Genomic DNA, 23,492 nt, shown 5'->3' with positions numbered 1-23,492 from the left:
TTTTTATAGCAGTCCTGTGTAACCAGCTTTGGGAATCCTGTCACTAGGGGTAGGAAATCAAGTTTTACTAGGCTGTTCATTAAATAACCTAGAGATGATCCTGAATCTTAACTCTGTATCTGAACACCCCAAACTTCCAGAAAGTTTTTGAACCAGATTCAGATTTCATAGCTGGCCTTCAGTTCCACAGTGGACTGCTCCTAAACCTCTAAACTTGGAAGTTCAGTTCAGGTCTGAACTTTGAATCTCTTCTAATACCAGTCTTGCTTGTTTTTGTTGGACACCGAGTATTAAACATAGGGAGCAGGTCATGGATTCCAAGGTCTTGACTTATCGGAATAGACTTGGGGGATGCTAAACAGAAAATTGCTTACAAATTAGGGTGCAGCCACATAAGTTTTGATAGATTTTTATCAACATCTTTTGAACCTCTGTTTGTTTTCCAGCAATTAACTCCTAGTGAATTTTAAACAGGAACAATGAACAGATATGTCCAATATATTTTTATTATAATAACCATAATAATCTCTGTTGCAATTGGCATAACTGTCTCCTTGTCAGCAGGTTAATCAAAAACTGTGGAGACCAATGTTCCCTCTAATCTCTTCCATCCGGGGTGGATTTTTTTCCATCCGTGTGCAGAATGCTTTTTTATGCGCACTGAGGCATGTGCGAATGTGCACCACCACTACAGAAACAAAACCTAGCTGTGCGTGCTCTGCTAATCAGCTGGGCGGCATTTGACGCTCTCTGTCTTGCTCCTAAACGAGGGTCTGTCAGATGGTGTTGAGAATCAGTGAGGGCTAAGAGAAATTTGTACTGCTTCCATCTGTGCTGTACCTGCTGTGGAGAAAGAGAATACTATGTGATGTCATGCTGCCTGGAGTGATTCATGGCCGGGAGTGCCAACCTCAGGGCAAACTGTCAAAAAGCAGGAGAAACATGCCAAACTGGTGGTGCTTCATATTTAGATATCACCAGCCCTAGAACAAATGTGACCCAGCCCGGACTATGGTAACAGTCCCCTTGGGCACTCCAGTATATCTTACCACCCCAGCAAGCTGCACTTGGTGGTCACTAAATGGTCACTTATTACCACAAAATATTCAGTCTGCTTTCAATCCCAGGAGACCAGGCACTTACCCCACATGTATTTGTACCTTGTCTCTGGTGCACAATACAGCACCTATAGCCAATCCTCTAGTAAACTAAGGCTTTATTAACTCAGAAAAAGACATGTGTTGTTTACAGGTCAGAGCAGGTGACCTATCTGCACAAGTGAGTCTGTGGTTCCAAATGTTGAGAGCTGTTGTAATCTGTCCATTAAATGTCTTAGATTTGCCCTGGGGATTTCTGCTTTTGTTTCTTAGCTCCAGGCTTTGTAAAACTCCAAAGAGCAAAGAGAACCATTTCTTGTGAGCATCTTTATATGTCCTTTCCCCAGAGTTTAAGCCTATGGGACAATGGCTCCTCCATGTAACTTCACGGGTGGATGGAGCAGTGAACACAGTTTCTCTACTGTGGCCCATTTAATCTTGATAGTACTTCTTGGTGGGCAGGGAGTCCTCCTTCATGCCTAGATTCACAAGTTTTGAATTGTAAAGCAAAACTTGCTTATTCCCTTATCACACATGATACAGATGCCACAAGTAAGGTTAATGCATGCAACATGGTTCAAGCATTTTATAGAGTCTGAACACTAAACATTCTCACAAGTCTAACCCTGAACGACGATAATACATAGGTGAATCAGTCTGTTTTCCAGCTATGAATCTGTCCGTGCGTAGTGGATGCCGATTTCTGCTATGCCAGCATTTCGCATATTGGCAACATGTTGTATTATATTTCCAGGGCACCATCAAGTTAAACAGAGGATGTCTGTCTCTTGAGACTGTGAAGCATGTGTCGTTAGCTAGCGCTAAGTGTGTGTCGTTAGCTAGCGCTAAGTTTGCTCTCCCCTCCCCCACCATTTTCTCCAGTGCCTGGTTAAAAACCTGCTTGGCATTTTTCACAGGAATACGATGAGGAGTGGGCCAAGAAGATCCAGAGTGAGAAATTCCGATGGCACAACTCTCAGTGGCTGGAGATGGTGGAAAGCCGGCAGATGGATGAGAATGAGCAATGCCTGTATGGGGATGACCGCATTGAGCCGTACATCCACGAGGGAGACATTCTCGAAAGGCCTGACCTTTATTACAATTCAGGTAAGGCAGCAGACTAAGTTCAGCATCTGTCCATGCTTTCAACGTCTGCACGGGGGACCTGATTTTCAACTGTAGTGGAGCTGTGCTTACACATCAGCCGGGGAGGGTTGTTACCGTCTACTTCATACTAGCTTATTCAGCAGGCTCCTGGATGTGTAAAACTGGCCCAGTCTTGCGCCTCACACCTGTGTCTTGTGACCATAGCTGGTTTGCTTAGCAAATGAAGCCAGCGTTTTTAGCCCTTTTAGCCCCACAGCAGTGCAGTGATGGGAGTTGAAGTGGGGTTCCATTTTGCCTTGTGTGTCTGTTCAAATCCAGTGGTGGCATATTGGTTTCTGAGGGGGATGTAAGACTTAGAAAGAACCCATCTGGATTTGTAGATCCCGGCTTTTGCTGGCAGCCCGAAAAATCATCTTTTGACTTAGAGATCTGAAGAAGAGTTCTGTATAAACTCCAAAGCTTGTCTCCGGCGGAAGTTGATCCAATAATAGATATTACCTCACCCCCTCTCATCTGTCTGATATCCTGTGAACAACAATACAAACAACTGATTGTCCCACACAGAGACTATATCCTAGGCATTCTTGTTGTTTTCTTGTCTGAGGAAAACCTTGTTTAAAAGCTCTATTTTTATGCTTTCTGGCTTCCATTTTTTAATACATTTTTTTTCCTTAAGAAAAAATATTTTGTCACTTGAAAATTAGAGTGACTGTGGTCACAAAAATGATGTGAAAGTGGCACCTTCTTACTCAGTAGATTTGGTCCCTGTGTATATGCAGCCAGACTTGGGGTGTGGGTGTGGGTATGTGGGTGGGTGGGTGTGTTTTAAGTGCTTGATTTTTTTTGTACTAATATCAGGTATGCCCCGCCATAGAATTGTGGAGCTGAGACGGACTATATTCTCTCACATTATTGTACAAGATTTTGAAGTTGCAACACAGAAATTGCCAAGCTGAACCCTTCCTGTCCATGTTGCCTAATGTGCTGTCTCCCATGGCTCTTGCTAGCTGCTTCAGAGGACACTGTAAGATACACCCTGCAGGAAACAGTTTTAGAATAACTTTCCCATAGGAGAAGTTTCTTTCTAACTCTAAATAAAGGCTGATTAACGCCCAGAAGCCTGAAGACTTATATCCTTGAAAACACTCTTGCGGGGAGCTAGTCTTACCTTCTACATAAATGCACAGTCCTTTGCTGATGGTGGTGCATGAGCTCAGTTTGGCTTTCATACCCCAAGTACAATTTGCAAGAAGGGTAATTATTTAAGAGACATCAAACACTTTTCTACTGTAAACTAGGTATGTTTAATCTGAAGTTATTGAGCAAGAACAAACATTGAACCCCCCAATGCCATTTTAGTTACTTTCAAAGTATGTCAACACTATAGTTGGCTGATGTACAGATTTGGTGATCTGTTAGCTAGATATTTTTTCCTTTTTGAACACTTGAATTGCACTAAAACTATGAGACAAACTTTGAGCAATTCATAGTATGTTACAGGGGTCTCTTATTCTAGCAATGCTTTTGGTGTTCTGGAGTGAAAGATGTGAAAGCATGCCTGCTGTCATCTCCCCTCTCCAGAGTTTTAAAATAGCCCTCGGCTTGCTTCAGTGGACCATTTCTTTTCCCAGTTCTGAGAGCTAGGAACAGAGTGGAACCAGTCAGTTTGAATTACTGGCTTTCGTGCTACAGACGTAACATCATTTGAACAAAGATTTTTGTGTTGGAATTGATATTTGATCGGGGGAGGAGGGGCAGGTTTCAAATGATAGGTTTTGCAGCTGTTTGAGAAGTCATTTTGTTCTTTTAAGGTAGAAGAGTAAGTGATTATATGCAGAATACAGATTCACTTTTTCAGTTTCCTTCTGGCAAGGGCCACTAAGGATATGTTCCTGAAATCTGATCACATTTCAAGGACATATATACACACACACAGTGTAACTTTGAAAAGGCTATGGATTATTATACCAACTGGCATCTCTTTTTTTTTTTTTGTAGTCGTATAGATTTCTGAAGGACTGACTTTTTGTTCATAAGGTCAAAAATCAAAACTTCAGTCAGAACCAGCTTATTTATGAAATTACATTATGATACTTTTATGGATGATCTGCTGTCTGATTGGCCGAAGCAAAATAGTCATCTCTTCTCTCAACCTGTAAGAATTCTGCAAATCACTAACATAATCTAAAGTAACTTTCCAAGCATTCAGTGTTCCCTGTGTTTGAATATGCACATCCCTAACTTACGTTAAGTAAGTGTGACTGACAACAGATACCGATTAACCTGCAATAGCATTCCGTGCATCTGACATTATGTACTTTTATTTTCCTATAAATTCATGTGTTTATTGGCAGTAACTCTGATTTTTATGGTTTCATGCTAGTGTTGTTGTCTGAAGAAACCTTAAGCAGTGAATGGTTACTTCAGTATCAACGTTAAAATGTAATGCTTTTTCCATTGAGAAGGATTAAAAACGTATTTTGGTATTTAATAATCCTGGTGTTGAGAGAGAAGTTTGGCATAAATCTGTATGAAATTACTTAATTAGTATATTTAAAATTTGAGAATGCCTTTAGTGCAAAGTTGCTTATTCTTCATCATATTTTTTGTTTAGAAATTCAGATAGAGGAAAAGAGACTTAATATCAGTACTAATACAGTTAAGTCTATTTTTCTTTGAAATATTTTATTCCATTATAGCACACTTGTATTTTGCCTCTATCGGAACAATGTGAAAAAACAAGATTATGTATTTGCAAGAATATTTTCTTGTCAGGTTCTAGTCTCTTTCATGCTGCACACACATGCATGCAATTAGCTGTAGGCTCTCCCACTGCATTTTACACTTCTCAAAATGCTGTCTGATCATGGTTAGCATGTTTCATTTACAATCTGTTACCTTGCCTTCAATCACTTTCCCATACACTATTATCTTCTAAATGAATCTCTGTAGCACCTCATCAAATGTCTCTTGGAAATCTGGATGTGTCAGCTCTATTCCTTTTATCATTTGTCACTACATTATCTTTAAAAAAAATCGGGTAAATTTGTAATGCAAAGAGAGATTTGTTTGAATGCTTGAGTCCTCCTCTTTAAGCCTCTGTGTCTGTAAGTAACTTTCCACTGCTTCCTGCGTAGGCAACTTTAGTATCTTTGAAACCACAGAGGTTAAGCTAAGTGGCATATGAGTCCCTGGATCTTATCTCTTTTACTTTAAAGTGGAATGGCATTTGTTACTTCCTCGTCATTATGAATCCTTCTGTCCTCTGTTAAACTATTAAAGTATCAGCCAGAATGCAGCTGTTTCTTCCATGTTTTTTTTTTTTTTTATATATTGGCATGCTTTCTGATCTGTAAGACTGGGACTCACTTCTAAATGCTGCTTCAGACTTTTGTTGTTACTGTATATTGTAATGGAGATAGCTTTGTTTTCTCTAATAAAGCCTGGCTCTTCTCACCAGGTAAAGAACTATACCCTTCTTATTATCAACGGATGTACCAAGAAACTAAGAATAGCAATAATGCTAAGTGGTGCTTTCATTTAACTGAAATAAATCTGGAGCAGTGGAGTGACTGGATTTACACAGGTTCAGCTTGTTCTTATCAGATATGAAGCTTGCCAAGTCCGTTTGCAGTAGCTTCTTCACCCAGATGCAGAAGCCTTCAGACCACCATCCAGTCTGGTCAGAGGGCAGTTCTCAGTGGTGTGTTACGCTGTCTTTGGCCATAGCCACATGTGGGAGCCTCTTGTTGGCCCCAGGTGTTGAGGCTGGCTGCACGTTGGGCCCAGCCCAATCAAAATTGATTCAGAAGGACCCATGAACAGCGTGGTAAATCAAAGCCAGATACATGCCTGGTTGGTTCAGTTAAGAGATTGGTCTGCAATTGTCATTGGAAATCATTCGTCAAACCACCCTGACACTGAAATCTGGGCAGGGGTAGGTGGGCCCACTATGACCGCTTCAACAAGTACGTTCTTGGGTCCTCAGATGTATAGTGGTAGACTCGGGTTTGCCCTGGTCTTCTGGCTATAACATCCTCCAGGTGGATGTATGGAGACGTGATGGTGCTTAATATAGGGAGCCATGATATTGGGGTGGGTAGAATCATCCCACTTACAGTGCACATGGTTCAGGGGAGTTGTGTGTCAGCCAACTTGACATGGGATGAATGGAGCCAGCGAAGACCAGAACAGAGTATTCGGCTGCGAAGTACCAGAGGGCTACATTGGATGACTGGAGAGTTGGAAAGTTTGTGCCCCGTGAATTGGCAGATAGAGTTTATTAGATTATTAGACTATTGTCAAAGGTCCTTGCCGTAACTGCAGTTTTCCGCTGGTGGTTGAGGTTTGTGAGAGCTCCATCGAGGGGTGCTTTGAGAGAGATTGGGTGGAATTCATGGTTTAGGCAATGTCCATCGAGTTCTTGGTCTGCTCTGGCATTGGGAAGGTGGACCTCACTCGAAAATGTCTTAGTCACACTGACTACAGTAAACACCAACGAATAGTATAGCAGCACCTTAACGACTCACAAAACTACAGTATTAGCCGTCTTAATGACATCAGTCTTTGGGATATCGCCACATTTTGGGAATGACTGTGCTTGGACACTTAGACAATGTCGTCTGCATATATGAACACCCGTGCAGGACTGGGGGAGCGGCAAGTTGTATGTGAACCTGTTGAAAAGCATTGGTGCCTGCACAGAGCCTTGTGGTAGGTCGTTGGTTTCTTTTCCACGTGCCACTAACTCTGTGTCCCATTCATCATGCATCTGAAGAAGTGGGGTGTGCCATGGTGACATCTACATTTTTTGTTGGTCTCTAAGGTGCTGCAGAACTATTTGTTGTTTAAGTTTTTTCTGTCTCCCATGTGCATTCAGAAATGTCTGTTGCAGAAAAGATCAACCATGTTGACTACTCATGCTGGGAGTGCTCTTGGCAGTTTGGCAAAGAACCAGATGTCTGAACCACATGTCCCAGACTGTGGCTCCTGTCTTCAGGTTTTTCTGAAAGCCATTTTGTCAAAGCAGCGTTTGATCCTAGCTGCTCCAGCCTTTCTGAAAGACTGCATTGAGCTTTGACTCTCTTTCTGGGGAAGGATGAGATGATTGCGACATTATGTGGCTTTTCCCTGGTTTCAGGAGAGCAATGATTTTTTTACATTCATGATGTCTTCGGACGTTGCTTTTCGTTGACTATAATGTGAACTGTGCCAGCCACTGGTGAGTACAAGCCTTGGCGTGCTTCAAGAACTCTGGTGAGATACTGTTATAGCCAAAGCAGGGCTTCTCAGAATATCCCTCCGAATTTGGTCTGACTTAGTGGTGGGAACAGCTGTATTGACAGGTGGCACTTCTGTGATGGAACTGGCACCATTTGTAATGAGCTTGTCAGGCTTGTTCCTCAGTTGGGGATTTTAACACATTCCGGAGATAGTATAACTGAGAGGAAAGCTTAGTCCATTAGATCCGGCTCTCACCTGTAAACCAGGTAAGATTGAGATTCCTTGAAGCGATCTTAGTGACTTTATTAACACATGTACCTACTTTTCCCTGCGGTGCATGTAAAAGGAAGTAAGATAATAGAACTGTCCACTTCCTAGAGTTCCCCAAGAGCCGTCACGTGAAATTGATGTTTAGATTAGTCTTACGAGGCATTACACTTCTGTGAAGGTGCAGAAAACAGGTCATGAAGATCTGCCTCAAAAAGAAGGTGGAGAGGGATAGTGGCTGAGGAAAGAAGCCAGATGTTGCCTCCCCATTTCTATTCCACTGACCTGGAAGTTGGTGTGTGGCTCTTTATCACTTCTCTGCTGGTCCCACTCCTGTGACAGGATGGGCAGGATTGAGCCTGGTACATCTCTTCCCGTCCTGCTGGCAAAGGTGAGAGGGATACAGCTCTGAACTGTGGCTCTTCCCAGGAGCTGGGCATTGGGCTGTGAAGTCTACTTCAGGCTCCAGCAAGTCTCTTCTCTTACTGTGCCAAGCGCTGGCCTTGTTTCTTGCTGTTGGTTATTGATCCCTAAACTCACACAGATTGCTGACTGGAGCGTGGCTGGAAGAAAGCAGCACTCGCTGTGTGGCCTGCTTTGCTGACACCCCTGGCACGCTGCTATTTCTCAACCTCTATTTCTCGTTTCTTCATAGATGGCCTGATAGCCCCTGATGCAGCTGTGAGTCCAGATTTCTTCAATGATTATCACCTCCAAAATGGAGACTTAGTCGGGCAACATCCCTTCTCCAGCAGGTAAACCCCTCTCTCTGGGAAGCATGTACGTAATCAGAAAGCTACTCATTCAAGTTTCTTTTTAGTGCTTGATTTACATTTTTTTCGACTTGAGTAACCTTTTTTCCATTCCAAAACATAAGCTTTAATAGGGTTAGATTTTCAAAATGTACTTAGGGGAATGATTTACATCGAGAGAGCAGGTTTCTGGAAATCGCAAATAAAAACTTCATGGTGTTTTGTCACACTGGAGGATCCAGTCTGCCTTTGAATTACACATTTCTTTTAACACATTAATGAATGCGTAGTATTTCCTGATAGCTTTCCAAAGGCAATAAAAATGGAATAGAAAACTAGAGTGCACAACTCATTACGTGTTATGACAATTATTCAAACACTATTCAGGCATCATTGTTTGGAAATGTCTAAGGAGACGCTGGGGGATTTGATTAACTAGGAGAATTGTTTCCAGTATTCTTAAGCTGTTAAAAATAAGTTTCTCAGCTGTCAGGATTGTTTCCTGACTTTACTCAATCTTCCTAGCTAACACTCCAGCTAGATTACTGATGTCATCTGCTTTGAAAATCTAGTGGATGGGTGAAAGATGTCTGCCTTTTGGCTCGACTAGTAGATTCCTGGAGCTTTTGGAGACATTTATCTGAATTGCCCTTCTACTCTGACCTTTTCTCCCATGTCATCGGAGCAAGCTGTTCCACTTTGGATTTCTGGACTGGCTTTGCTCACAAGGTCAAGTAAGAAAACACCCATTTTAGAGAAGACGACCCTTCCCTGTCCCTCACGACATCTGTAGGGTTTAGGAAAGGCTTTATTTTATGGGACGTGTATGCCAAATCGTGGCAGATAGGCACGTGTGACCGGGCACGCCAATAGAAGGATGTACTTAGTACACTGTGTAGTAATCCTGTGGCATTCACTTCAACAAGAAATTGAGACCTGCTGCTTCCCCTTGTGGACTTGTATTTCCCCCCGCCCCAGGACAGAACTGCTAAAAACTTTAGTAGTTAATTGTACAGTGTAAACAAATCCCGACAGGTAGAGTTTAGTGTAAATAAATCCCAACATGTAGCAGTATAATCTGTTTGGGGAAATTCTGTGATTACCTTTTCCCAACAGGTGATGTTAGGTACTAGATTGGGCTAGGTAATTGCACTCCTTTTGGAAGGAGACCCTCATGTAGGTGTTTCACTTTGTGCACCTCTTTATCTGAAATCCCACCCGCATGGCTATTTGACATTGCTCATTTTCCAGGCGAGCCCCTTCTGCTTCCTTGTATCTTGATTGGAGGAGGGATTCTTGCCACAGAAATGCCTGCAAGCCAAGCACACGCAAGGGCTGACAATTTGGTGACTTCCCAAGCATGGCTCGGCTAAGATTGTTTTGCAACATCTTTTTTGCAGTGTGGTGACTTCTTTGCAATCAGTTTTTTAAAATGAAAGCCCTTGTCAGAGATTGTGATTAATTTATTAACTTTAAAATGTGTAAGTCTATTAAAGTCTGTGTGTGATGGAGAAACTGAAGAAAAGGGATGCCGGATACAACCCCCAGAGTCTTAGGGTATGTTTGCACAACAGTCGAGGGCAAGCTTGCACACTGCATACCTGACAAGCGTTCATATGGCTAGCAGTGAAGCTGTAATCCCATGGACTGTACAAGCTCAGCTGCAATCCTGGGTAATTATTTGGGCCAGGAGGCCACACAGAGGCATGTGTTAACTTCTGCTTCACTGCTCTGACTCCTAAGCTAGCTCACCAAATGAGAGTTAGCTTGGACGTGCTACATGAGTTGTAATCACATCTCTGATTGGAGTGTAGACGTACCTGTGCAATGTGGCTCTTAGCCATTCTCAGTTTGCCCTATGGAGATGACAGGACGCAGTTATCCACCTTGACCAGCTGGGATCTAGCTGGAATGTCAGAGGGACACGGTTCCCACTGGCTGCATGTTCCTGTTAAAGATGAAGATGGCCGTGGGCTGCTTTGTTTTTGGGAAACTAGGAATAGCTCCTTCAAGATCCTGTAGCTTTGCCAATGAAGCCCTTGTTTGGGGGAAGTTTGGGCATCTGAGCTATCGTCGATTGCCGAGCCTTTCGTTTCAGCCTTCTGTCAAAAATGTACATTTGTGAGGCTTTAAATCTGATCTCCTTCCAGCTAAAACGATTGGTAAAACACCTCAAATATATTTTAAAAATTGAACGTATTTGTAGAATGCCCTTGTTACCTAACCACAAGGCATTAAAGTCTGGGGACCCGTTTAAATGGAAAGAATAAATACAAATTGCAAACTTGATAGCAGCCCGTTGTGTAGGGTGCAGGCAAATACATTCTGATTTCCAATTAGGATTCTGTTTCTGGGAGTGCTTTTCAATACGATTGTCTCTGGAATTATCCGCCATATAGGGAGACAACCTAATTGGAAACAGCTTGTGCTGTTCGAAATGTTCTGACCCATATACCACACAGAGGGGCAGGACTGTTTGCTAGCATAGACACCGGCAGTCGGGCAGCGAATCCTGGTTTTCAGACGTGTGTCATTATCGTTTTGAACTTCTTGGCACAGGAGCCAGGATTTCCTGATGCTCAGAGCTAATGTAAAATGCATTAGTGCTCCGAGGCATGAGCAACAGAATTGCCAGTCCCATGAGTTTGGAGATTTCAGCCTCCCCAAATTTGAGTGGGTGTTGGAAAGTGAAGTCGTATTTGCAGTACTGCCTGATTAAAAATAATAGCACTTAGTCAGGGCTTTTTCATGTATTCTATAGTGTACATTTTATCCATGCCATAACATAATTCCAGGGTATTTTTATGCTTATGTTTTAAAGATAACAAGAACCGTATGCTAAAAATACTTTTTCTTGGAAACCAGTTCCAGCTTGTAATAAACTAGGGTTTCTTGGTATAAAAGGGTTCATTTTTCTATTAATTATTGGATCGTTTTCAGAAACTAGTTTAGCAAATAGGATGTGAAAATTGTAACAGTCCAAACTTTCCTTTTTTAAAAATCATCCCCGTTCAGTTGCTAGGAGAAGGAATAGCCAGCTGATGAAATGATGCGTATTTCCACGTGGTTTGAATCTGTTTGCATCAAATGTATTTGTATTTGTTGTGCTTTGACTGGCACAGATGTTCTGGAGTCAATAGGAAGAATTCTGTTCACTTGGGGAAGGAAGGTGCTGAAGGAAGGGTCCAGATCTATCCAAATTAAGACCATCCTGTGAAATCTGAGGCAAGTAACAACATTAAGCTTAAATGAGTCAGTACCACTTGGGTGTGAAAAAATCCATGTTTTCCTTCGCTTTTCTGTAGTAATATCACACAGACTCTTGAAACCCTACAAATCCTATTACCATGAGGTGCTCTGTCCCTGCAAGTACAACAAAGTCCTTGGCTCAAGGAACTTGTACACAAATTGGATACAAAGGGCTCATTTTTCCATGACTTTGCACCTCTAATGCTTGTATGCATGATGACAGGCCCAATTGGTATTGGTGCCCATGGTGTAATAGCAAAGGAAGGCCATACTACAGTTTACGTGCGTGGTGGTAGCCAACAGTGACACCAGGCCAGGGGGATTTGGTGACCCCCCCAAAATTAGCATAGCTGGGCTCCAATTGCCACCCACCTCTGCACCAAAAGTTTCCAGCATAAGATAACTGCACAAGGTGACCCAGTTTACACCGTTATCAAATCATGAGACCAGCCTTGTTACAGAGAACAACCAGAGGCCAAGAGGCATTCATTTGACAACTGGTTGAGGCTTCAACACACTTTCAGCTAAGGGCCAAGAGCAGCTTCTGCCTCTGGAGTATCAGCCATAAATTTTCATCAGCCCTGCATGAGGGAACACAAGAGGAAGCTTGTTAGTCAAGGCAGGGCCCAATACTGCAGCCACGTAGGATGAGCGTAGCCAGAGAGTCACTATAAAACAAGTGACTTCCTCTCCACTCCTGTGGTCTGGGCTCTGTTCCAGTAGACATCGGGGCTGCAGGCCTACAGCTGCTAAGGGCACTTAGTGAGCCAAGAGCTTAACTGGAATCCAAACTGGATTAGCTACTTAGAGGCCCCTGGCCTGTGTGCCCTAAAGCATAGGACAGGCATGTCTCATTCTAATGGAAATCTAAGAAATAAATATGAGTAAGGACTGTCACAGATCCATTAGATGAAAAATTGTAGGGCATAAGCTGTCTGCCATGGGGGGCTTTGTCCTTCCTTTTGAAGCATCTGACACCGATCTCCATCAGCGACAGGAATACTGTTGACTGATTCCTATGTCAGAGTCTAAAACTTCTCAAGGGGATGCGGGCAAATGCTCATTGGACAAAATTAGATCACCACCTTTGCTGTGTTTTGCGTGGCTCATCTGCTGCTTGCCTTTTTCTCCATCCAGAAGCTTTAGCAAGCAGAATCCTTGTCAGTTTCAGTGCCCGTCAGGTGGAGGAGACCATGTCAGGACAGTACGGCATCTCTTTACTTGTGTCACCATGGTAAAGGAACTCTCACCTAACTGGACCCGGGTCAGGGACCGCCATCCCAGTTTCATACGTTGGCCTGATTCAGTAAGCAGTGAACCTCCTGCTAAGTCCAACACCGGTACCAGCAAATCTACCCTCCCCTCCCCCCCCATAGATCTCCTGGAAGGATCCTCTCGGGAGCCCAAGAAGTCTCCCATTTACACTGGACCAAGTCTTCCTTGAAATCCACTTCAAAAGTCAGATTCAGCTCTGAGCAAGCCCAGCACCTCAGCCCAAGAGGACGTAGGACACTCTAAGTCCACAAGGCTTGACAAGAAAGCCCATGTAAACATTGGATTCCATCGGTGCTGGGAAACAGTTTGTTGGTACTGTCGTCCTTGGCACCTCCCAAGCCTTGGGATCCATTGGCGTGGACAGCGCTTCAACACCGACCTGTGGCACCCCAGGTCTCTGTCCTGCAGAATCTGTTTCTGACGCAGGGGAGCCCACATCCCCTCTCACGGTAGGTCCTGTGACTTCATAGGACTTCTTTGCACTGCTGTACGTAGAATCCCCTCGCTCGGGTCCGATCCTTTCCAGAGATGTCATAACACCCCATGAGAAGCTGACTGCTTGGAGTTTATCATCTCTTCCTTCCTAGATACGTAACGTCCTTTCGCCTGTACTGGTGGTACCGCCTCTGGAACAGAAAGCAACTTTCTCCTCATGATCCACCCTATGTATCTTCTGCCACCCAAAAGACTTGCATTGGGTTTGGAGGTGCTGGCATCTGAGGCCATGGGCGGTTTGTGAATAGGTAGAAAGGTTCTAATTAGGTCTTTCCAAAATCGGATGGCCAGTAGGTGAGTGAAGACTGAATTACTCAAATTAGAACCTTTCCACCTCTTCGCAAGCTGGTCCCTCAGTGGTATTTGAACCTTGTTCTCTTAGGAGTCCTAAGGCCATCCTTTGAACCTCTAGCTTCCTGCTTCGTGTCTCTCCTCTCCAGGAAGCGATCACCTAAGTGATTGCAAGCTTTGAGCGATGATGACAGATCCTCTTTACACTGTATTCCATAAAGATACAGATTTATGTTTAAACACTAAATTCACTCCCCTCCCCCAGGTTCTTTTGGAGTTTCACTTGAACCAGTCAGTCCACTTAAATGTGCTCTTTCCTAAATCTCACATCTCTCAAAGGAACAGACACCCTACCCTTGATGGCTGGCGGGCTTTGGCCTTTAACCTGCACAGCCCTCTGTGATAGGCAAGAAGCAGGTATGTGGGGCCCAGTTCACACCTTTGCAAGACTCTACTGATGCCTCCTTTGGAAAGGTTGGCCTTCACTCAGCCCTATCTACAGCCTCCCGGCCTCCTCCTGTTTACGTACGGTTTGGTAATCACCCACCTTTCAAATGTTAATGATACACCAGAGATTAATGGCTTTCTGACTACAGGTAAAATTGCCAGAGCTAAATATCTTGGAATGGAGACTTCTCTAGGATTCTGTTTTTCTCTGCAGGAGAACTCACTTTTTAAACTTATCCTGAGGAAACTTAGGTAATGGCACAAACATAGTGTTTAGTAAGTGCCAATTGCTTGTAAATCTTGAGAAACTGGGAATTCTGACTAAGCTGTCTGTAATGTTAGATAAATAACAACTAGAGAAGCTGGCCATCACCCCAGTCTTTCAGTTGTTCTTGCCGAAGAACTTTTCGAAATGCCCTTTTTTCTGGTACAGGCTCCTATAACCCTGGGCAAAATGGAGCAGTGATCCCATTACACAGCCTTCCCCTTCTTTTTCCACTGAGACCAGGACTTCGGTTTCTCTTTTGATCATGCATGTGCATTAACATGCCCTTTTAACATGGGTCTAGCTGTTCTACGCTGCAAAACTATTCATCGTAGACTAACAGACGAACTCGGCTCCCCCTCGGATTCGTATGTTAGACTCATGCCAGACAGCCGCTCCAGCCTAGCACCAGACATTTGCACAGAACTAGAGCTTGGGGTTGGTCTCTGAGGAGGAGCCCTGCTTGCCTGTGTCCTGCAGGCAGCTGCCTTTGCAGTCAGACGCTGGGCTTCGCTTTTTCCTTTCCGTCTTCAACTCCTGTCATTTCAGCAACCGAGCAGAAGGCTGCAGGTGTACTTGCCGGCCTGACTGGCAGCCTTCCTAAGCAGAGGCTGCTTGTGGAGTGTAGTTTGGTGACATGGATCCGATCCGTGTCTTGGCGACTTAATCAAATTAACAAGCACTTGTCGTCTAAGTGACACTTAAAACCAGATCTGCGGCAGTGATAGGAAAGTAACTAACATGCCCTTTTACAAAAATGTAACTTTTGCGCATTAGGAATAACAGTAGTCATGACCACAGATGCAAGTAGTTGTACTGAGCATGCATTTTCTTTTCTTTGGGAGTTGGGGGAGGAGGGGGTCTCATAATTCCTGGGTGAGGTTCTTTGGCCTGTGTTTTGCAGGACGTCATCCTACATGGTCTAATGGTCCCCGCTGCCCGTAAGATCTTTGAGATAATGCCAAGGCGCTTACGTGGATTTTGAGTGAGATTTTGAAAAGCACAGTGCACTGACCTCAGACTGCTCCTATGGAAGTCAGCGATCCAATTTCAGTTGATTTCAGTGCGAGCAGAGTTAAGCCAGTGCTGAGCATTAATGAAAATCAGTCCCTGAGTTTCTAAAGAGGAAGATTATTATAAATTGCTAAACTCTACCTGCAAGTAGAAAGTATAAAAATGGCCTTTATTCCTATACTGCTACTGTGGATGCTGTGGTGATCTTGCCGATAGAGGAGTTACTTTATTAACTAAAGCCTCCTTTGCTGCAGGGGAGAGAGGGACGATACACAGTTGTGTAATGGGTGGTAGATGGCTTTGTAGGATAGTCATAAGACTGGGAGTCAGGAAATATAACAGAGCCTGAAGGGGACCACACAGTGCATCTGTAGGCTCTGGGGCAAGCCATATAAGCTTTCAGTGCCTTTTGTGTCCCCTTCCATAAAGTAGGGATAAAGTTTACCTGCCCGGTAGGTGGGGTGTAGGACTGAATGTATTAGTGCTCTAAAATAAGCGTGTCCTTGGATAGAATAAACTAAAGCTATATTAATTATATTACTTTACCATGGTGGTGTCTGTTTTTTACATTTCTGTGGTGGCCTTTTTGCTTCATTTAAACTTAACAAGTGATACTTTTTTTGCTCTTGAAATGCATTCAGCAGAGTGATATTCAGCTTCTACACTTGGACACTATTCAATTTGCAGCTCCCAAGGAGAACTGAATTAGGTTTTATTAGTAAATTGGGCCTATAACCTCGTCGTCAGGTTTTATTGGTTTATCACACATCAGCATTAGCAAATTGTAAATCCCCACTCAAATGAAGAAGGGAAAAGGCCTCAAAGAGAGGCCCAGGATCAGTGAAGTTTCTGGAGGTAAAAGGTTTTTTATCCTGGAAAAATACTCTGGTATTACCAAGTCAAATATATATTTACCATATTCTAGTATAAAATCAGCTGACACACGTCAGAGGCCATCACCAAGTTCAGCACATTTTCATATTCCCTTAGGTCTGGCAGGACAGTGTTAATGTCACACAAATGTACATCTTGTTTGTCCTGAAAGCACCAGCCCGGACTCTGTCCCCTGTTGAGATTCTGATTCTCTCGTGAAAGGCTGGCAAGACTCCTGTTGAATTCAGTGGCTATTGAATTGTGCTCTCTCATGTGGGATCCCTTGTGAGCTTTATGTTATCAATGCAGTAGGCTCCCGATTTAGATTTTAGGGCCTGTTTATGAAGCTAAAGTTAGTCATTGATAATAGTTGGTAATAGTGCCTTGATCATGTTATGACACCGTTGGATATCTGCTGTATGGACTGGATCAAAGCATGTTGTTACGGTGTGGGCCAAAGAACAGAACTCGGATCCTACAAGAATCTTTGCATGTTAGGCTCTCCAAAGGCACAGAGGTCTGACTGTACCGAGCTTCTTGCAGGAGCGGGTCCCCGCTACCGACTGTGATTTGGTGCAGTCCAAACAAGGCAGAACTAAATTGGTGGAGTCCCGCTGCAGTGATTTTTCCTGTGTAAACAAGCTCTTCTGAAAGGCAAGAAGGGGCCATTTGACCATCTAGTCTGACCTCAAAAGCAGAGGTGCCACCAGCTTGCACAGTAAGACGCAGGCCTTGCACCTACAAACAGCTTCTCTAGAGATAGGTAGACAAAAGGTGGAAGGGGAAGTAAAGAATCTTAACCAAGGCTGTGTGGTGGGGCCAGGAATACAGCCCAGATCTCCTGAGAACTGCTTCAGTGCCCAGTCTGCTGGACTCTGCTGTACGGCCCATAACTGTGCAGGCTCGTATTGTGTTTCATCGCTCCTAACCATTTGAGGGGCTGTGAAACAAATGACATTGCTTCATCAGGGATATTGTAATTTGCAATCATTTCAGTGAGATGCAGATTCCATTGGTGCAGCGGCTCGTCCGCGAGCTTTTAATCCACTTCTGCTCTTAGATCAATGGATTGTTAGAGCCAGTTGCGACTTGTGGTGGCTCTTAACTGTTTTCAGTTACTTTGAATTCTATTGTGTTCCACCTGCATTCTGTGACTGACTTAACCAATAAGGTTTGGGTGGCTATTAATAATTTAAAACTGTAGCAGTACGATCAGGTCCCTCGGAATGTCTTGCAGCCCTACCCAAATCTGGGTCTGTCTCTCTTGAAATGTAGCATTAATTAATTCCCACGTTCTGTCTGCCGCTCGTAGCCCTTCCAGATGTGCTGCAAGGGAAAGACTGGCTCCTGCGTTACAAGCCATCTGGGTTCTGTAAACTGATTTGCACTTACATTAAACAATAAGTGAACAGAATGTGGAAGAGTTATTAAAGCAAATGTACATTGCCTATAAATCTCCAAGTGAAATATTAAAATGTAGTAAATGAAACTGGAATGTGCAAATGAAGACCTGCCTGGCTTTAACGAGTTTAGCTCTGACCTTGATTTTCACCAAAGAAACCAGTTTTATTTTTCTCCTTTTAAAAAAAAATGAAAACAAAAGAAACGATCAAACTGCTCACAGAAGTATCTGAGGCAAAAACAAGGAAATATAATGTTCTAAACTTGACTAGTCCAAACCACTTGAGCTGCTGTGACAGCTCATAAAACTGAGAGTAGTTCTTAACTGGACTCTGTTTTACATTGCCAGAGTGAATTTTCCTAGCAGGAAGTAGCCAGAAGGTTTATTTAGTTTCCAGACCGTGGCTTTGATCTCTCTTTTCTGTCACTACTCAGGTTACATAGCCCTTTTTCGCTGCAGTAAATCTGCAACAGTTAATGAGAATAAAATTTCCTTCTCACTGATCGCATGCTGTTAAATGCCAAACCACAGCCAGCAGCAGATCTGCAGAACTCAGCTGCACTGTACAAAAACAGTACAATCAGTTTAATCCTGTTGTCTTTGTAATTCATTTTATTGAGCTTTCCTTTAAGTGACCTGTTTTACCAAGATGAGTGGTTGCAAGGCCAGATCGTGGAAGAAAGATTTAAAACAGTAATAACCTGAAGGGAGGGGGTATTGTGGCCAAGAATGCTCACAGGATTAAAAATTAAAACGTCATCCTAAACAGCACAGCCTTTTTGTGCAGTAAATGAGTGGGATATTAGCCACTGATGTGCAAATTCACCTATCAGATTCATTATATTTCAGTTTTTGGCAGAATTGGCTTGGCATAAAAATGTTACTATGAAAGAGATTCTAATGTGAGCCAGGCTCCCAAGTGAGTAAGATACCATGAGATTTTTAAATTCATAAATTTGGATTATTTTTATGTGCCTTCTGGGATTCCTATCTTCAAGGCTTTCTGCACAACCACAAGAATGAGAATTGTTTTATATATTTAAAGCTGAGATGCTTGCATAATAAAGCTCTAGAAAAAAATCCCATGTGTGCACATCTCATCCCTGATATGTCCCCTTGCAAAGCGTTCAGAATAGGATGAACTTTTCCACGAGCAGAGTTTGGGGTTAATGAATTTGTTTAAATGACACTACAATGTTGGGTGATTTGGGTCAGATTCTTTATGAAGCCTGCTCTGGTATGAGGTGTGTAACATTTGCTCCATGATTTGTCTGTTCAATAGCATTCCAACCGTATTTCCTACATGCACCAAATAGTGAATGCTGACCATCCCACAGGAATGGTTACATACTGAATGCAGTTTTTAAAACTCTCCTTCACATGCTGTGCAAGTCAAAGCAAAAGTTTCTTTGGCATTTTTCCGGGCTTTTGATAAGCACATGAGTGGCCAGACTGGGTCAGGCCAGCGATCCATCTAGCCCAGTGTCCTGTCTGCCGACAGCAGCCAATACCAGATGCCCCGGAGGGAGGGAGCACAACAAGGAATACTCATGGGATCCCTTCCCTGTCAGCCAGGGGTTCTCTTAGTCTTTCATGCCGAGCTGTGTCGTGCAGTAGCAGGGTTCATGTGATCTAAAAGACTAATTGTGATGCATTGATTAGCTAGCAAGGAGCCCGTGGCAGCAGGCTGCCAGCTCTTCGGTGCTTTCGGCTGGGGACAACACTGTTAGCTAGTCATAAAATGGCATTATTCTCTTTGGGAGCCATTTTCAAAACCCAGCTGGAGAGAATTGCTTTTCCCCACACTCTTTTCAGCTTCGCTCCAATCCTGGGGCATTAGCAGTGTCTGGTCCCTGGGCATTGGAGGAAATATGTAAACGAGATGGGAGTTAACAGTATAGTAACTGCACAACTGTCACAGCTTCCTGACCGTGAAAACTGCATTCCCAGAGCCTCTCCTACCAAGAGCGCATCTTGCGCAAAGCCCAGCCGAGGGTAAGCTTGCCAGATGCTTTCACCAAAAATCCCGAACCTAGCAAAAAACCAAACCACCAGAACACAAAACGAAACAAAATGGGAGACCAAACTTGTTGAGGGCCCCCCCAAAAAAAGTCACTGTGCCTTTAAGAATCCCTGCGATCCTCGCTTTCCCCGCCAGCCTTCTGTCTGAGGGAAACAGATATTTTCTGGGGGGGGGGGGTTACTGGACAGGGACCTGAAAAAACGGACTGCCCGGGTGAAAACCGGACACCTGGCAAACCTAGCCAAGGTGGTGAGGAACATACAGAAAATGGAAGAGCTAAGGACAAGTAAACGCTTTGAATTAAAGATTTGGGCCAGATTCCATGCTCTGCCCAGTAGAATAGATCCACTAATGTTCAGGAGCTTCAGGGGGTAGCCGAGTTAGTCTGTTACAGGAAAAAACAACAAATGCTCTGATAGCACTTCATAGACTAACAAAACATGTAGATCGTATCATGAGCTTTCGTGGGCACAGCCCACTTCTTCAGATGACCGCAGTTATGAGTAGGGGAAATGAAAACTCGAAATAAATAGGAGAAGCGGGTGAGGGGGAGAGAGATGCTAGAGCCACGCTCATTTAAACCAGCTGAGGCACCTCATCCTTTGTTTCCTTGAAGAGGCCATATTGAACACAAATCTGCCATTAGTGGAGACCAGCGAGATGGTCAAATCAGTCCCAAACCAGCCATAATACTAGTCTAACGTTAGGTTATGAACTTCACCCATATTCAAGATCGATATGAAATATTTTGGCCTATCCCCAGCTATTTTGGAGAGCTCCTTCCTTGCTTTTCATGTGCTCGGTCCCCCTGTTTTGTTTTAGAAATGGACACTTCTCCTTGGCGGGGAGCATTTTCTGTGGCGTGGAATGGAGATGAGACTTAAAAGTCAGAGCTCTTGGACTCTGTTCTTTCCTTGACTCGGTTTGAGACTTTGGCAGATCATTGAGCTTCTGAACCACTTTCCCAGTCTGTAAAATGGGTGTAATGTTCACCGCAAGGGGAGCAGAGAGGCTTGTGAAGTAATTTTTTGATGAAAGTTGTTAAATTATTCAGATGTTGTGCTTGGTGCCAGATTACTCTGTGTATTTAGCCAATATTTGTGAAGAAGTCGGTTCTTTTGGATGGTATTGATTATTCTTTAGGTAATTGTTTAGTCTTTCCAATGTTTAAAAATATTCCAGCAGAATCACGTTGGGGTTTTCAAATCTGAGTGCCTCAGAATCTCCAAAATATTTATCCTCGCAGCACTTGTGTGGCAGGGAGAGTGCTGTTCTCTCCATCACACAGATGGGGCGCTTGGGCACAGAGGGTCTGATTGCCCAAGATCACTTGGCATCAGTATCAGAGCGGGGAATTGACCCTGGGTCTCCTAAGTCGCAGGCTCCCCCTCTCCACTCAGCTGGCAGAGCTGACAGACCACGCTACTTTCCAGCAAGATTTGCTGGTTTCTGAATTTGGTTTGTTTTAAGACCATTCGGTTGTGAAACATTTAAGAATCACTTTGCAGCAGGGAACTCCTGAGCTCTTTCCCGTGGATCGGTAGCTAGACTCGATGGAGCAGATACTGCTCATTTCTCCACAGGTCTCAGATTTGGTGGCTGGCCTACAATTAAATGGCTGAAATAAGAGTATTTTGTTAAGATGCTCTTGAACTTTTTGCCAAATGGCATCTGGAAATTCAGAATCTTTGCACTAATGCATATTCCATTTAATTCAGTGTTGTGAGAGCCGGACACATGGACTCCTTGGGCGTAGCCTGTTTTAATGAGGGACAGGAATAATTTGGGGTTTGCTTAGGGCACAAAGTCAGCCCTGTATTAGGTAAATACACAAAACTGAAATCTGTGTGTTCTGAAGTGGGCCCACGTGTGGAAGGGATTCTGTCTCACTCCATGGCGTGGTGAGGTACTAGTTATGGGTTCTGCATGGTTGTTTTACACAGCATCTTTCTCTTTTGGCTGATTTAATAATTAGGGCTGCTGCCATTAACCAGATTTAGGGAGAGCTCATACCCGTAGAGCCCCGTGTGGGTGCAAAATTTGTATCCGCATCCGCAAAAATGAGCTGCAGATATTCGCTTCCACATCTGCGGATGCAGGTACACACAGATATAAAGCTGCAACTTTGCAGGGTTCTAGACACAAAATGCGTGTCCATATCTGCAAAAATAAGCTGTGGGTATCTGTGGATTTGCAGGGTTCTGCCTCACTTCTGGGTCTGCTCCTCAAAGCCAGGTGATCAGGCTTTTAGCCTGTTGGTTCTGCCTGGTCATGAACTCTTCCTTCCACCTTCCAGCCAGTGGACACCCCTGAAGAAGGGGGCTACTAAAAGCTGTTGAATATGCAATGCAATTCATCCTCCTCTGAGGAAATACATTAGCATGGTGTGATAAAAGCTCTTTCTAGCTGGTGAGAGATTAGTGTCCTCCAGTCAGTGTGTGGATTATTGGTTTTCAGCAGGCACCACAGTATAACTTTTCAGTCATTAAAAAGGCTCTTCCAGGCCATTGCTCTGTTCACGTGGGCACAGGTCTGCAGGCTTTCACTGTCAGCACAAGAGGGATCTAATGAGGGTTTGTTGCAGCTTGTCTTGGAGAGAAACGGGCTCTTTGAGTTTTGGACAATCTGTGGCTGTCAATCAGTGGTGCTGTATCACTGGGGAGATTTCTCTGTGCTGGCCTGACCATTCACGTCCTGAGCCTCCCCAGCCACACTCTGGCAGCTCAGCCCAGGCCGTCCGAGAGTGCTCCAGAGAGAGTTTTCTCTCCAGCAGTTGCAGGGTTGTGGCGTTTGAATGAGGTCCTCCAGACTCCTCGCTTACAGCTCCTTCAGGACCAGTGGGAGGGTATAATGCTACTTGAGCTTTTCTACCTCTCTGCCTACAGCCCTTAGTCCTACCCATTCATGCAGAAAAGGAGGGGAGAGGCAGAGTGGTAGCACAGCCTGTTGTTGAGGTTGCCTGTCACTTCCCATTAGAAGATCCTGTTTTCCGGGGCCTTTAACTTGCCCAGAATTTGTCTCTGGGCTGAAATTTTCCATGCTGGGTGTCTGCCTCAGGCTGAATTTTTTGGAAAACTTTGGCCAAAATTATGTAGTCATTTCTGAGAACAAGACTAAATACAAATATTGTTTTGCCCGTGTTTAAAAAAAATTCTTGGGGACCTTTTCTTTAAAAAGCTCTAGCACTCCTTGCTTCGGATCACAGACTTCAAATCTGGCGGGAGCTGGGGCCCCTTTGTAGCGGGGATACGTGTTTTGTTGTCTGTGTAGAAATCCGCCCTACTTTGCCTATGGTATAAACCTTTGAAAAATTGCAAATGGCAGTTGTAGTTGACACAAGCTCCGTGTCGAGACTGAGATTCTTAGCAGCTCACTTGCCTGAAGAGTCTGTCCACTGTGAATGTAGAATTGTGGGCCCGGAAGGGATCTCGAGAGGTCATCTAGTCCAGTCCCCTGTCCTCATGGCAGGACTAAGCACCATCTAGATCATCCCTGACAGGCATTGGTCTTAACCTGCTCTTAAAAATATCTAATGATGGAAAGTCCACATCCTCCCTACGCAGATATTTCATTGCTTAGCCACCCTGACAGGAAGTTTTTTCCTAATATCCAACCTAACCCTCCATTCTCTTGTCATGCACTAGCCTAGAGCTGAATAGGACTTCCCTGGCAGTTGCATCTCTGGGCTACTGCTGGCAGTTCCGGCGCAGAT

General features: G+C 43.9%; 1 protein-coding gene across 6 annotated transcripts in view; it reads left to right on the top strand.

The window, feature by feature from the left end:
* The window catches only part of KIFAP3 (kinesin associated protein 3), a 99,417-nt gene that overhangs the window by 64,005 nt on the left and 11,920 nt on the right, over positions 1–23,492 (top strand). For 5 of the 6 annotated variants that reach the window (XM_075936986.2, XM_075936982.2, XM_075936984.2 and 2 more), the window contains 2 exons: positions 2,015–2,204; positions 8,350–8,449. In XM_075936986.2, coding sequence (XP_075793101.2) covers positions 2,015–2,204; positions 8,350–8,449 — 290 coding nt within the window. Of the gene's footprint in view, positions 1–2,014; positions 2,205–8,349; positions 8,450–11,568; positions 11,672–23,492 lie in introns of all 6 variants that reach the window. The other variant, XM_075936983.2, reaches the window with a different exon arrangement.

The sequence above is a fragment of the Pelodiscus sinensis genome, chromosome 9 (assembly GCF_052426305.1).
Source record: "Pelodiscus sinensis isolate ZL-2025 chromosome 9, ASM5242630v1, whole genome shotgun sequence".
NCBI lineage: Eukaryota > Metazoa > Chordata > Testudines > Trionychidae > Pelodiscus > Pelodiscus sinensis.
This window is presented reverse-complemented; position numbering and strand designations above follow the sequence as displayed.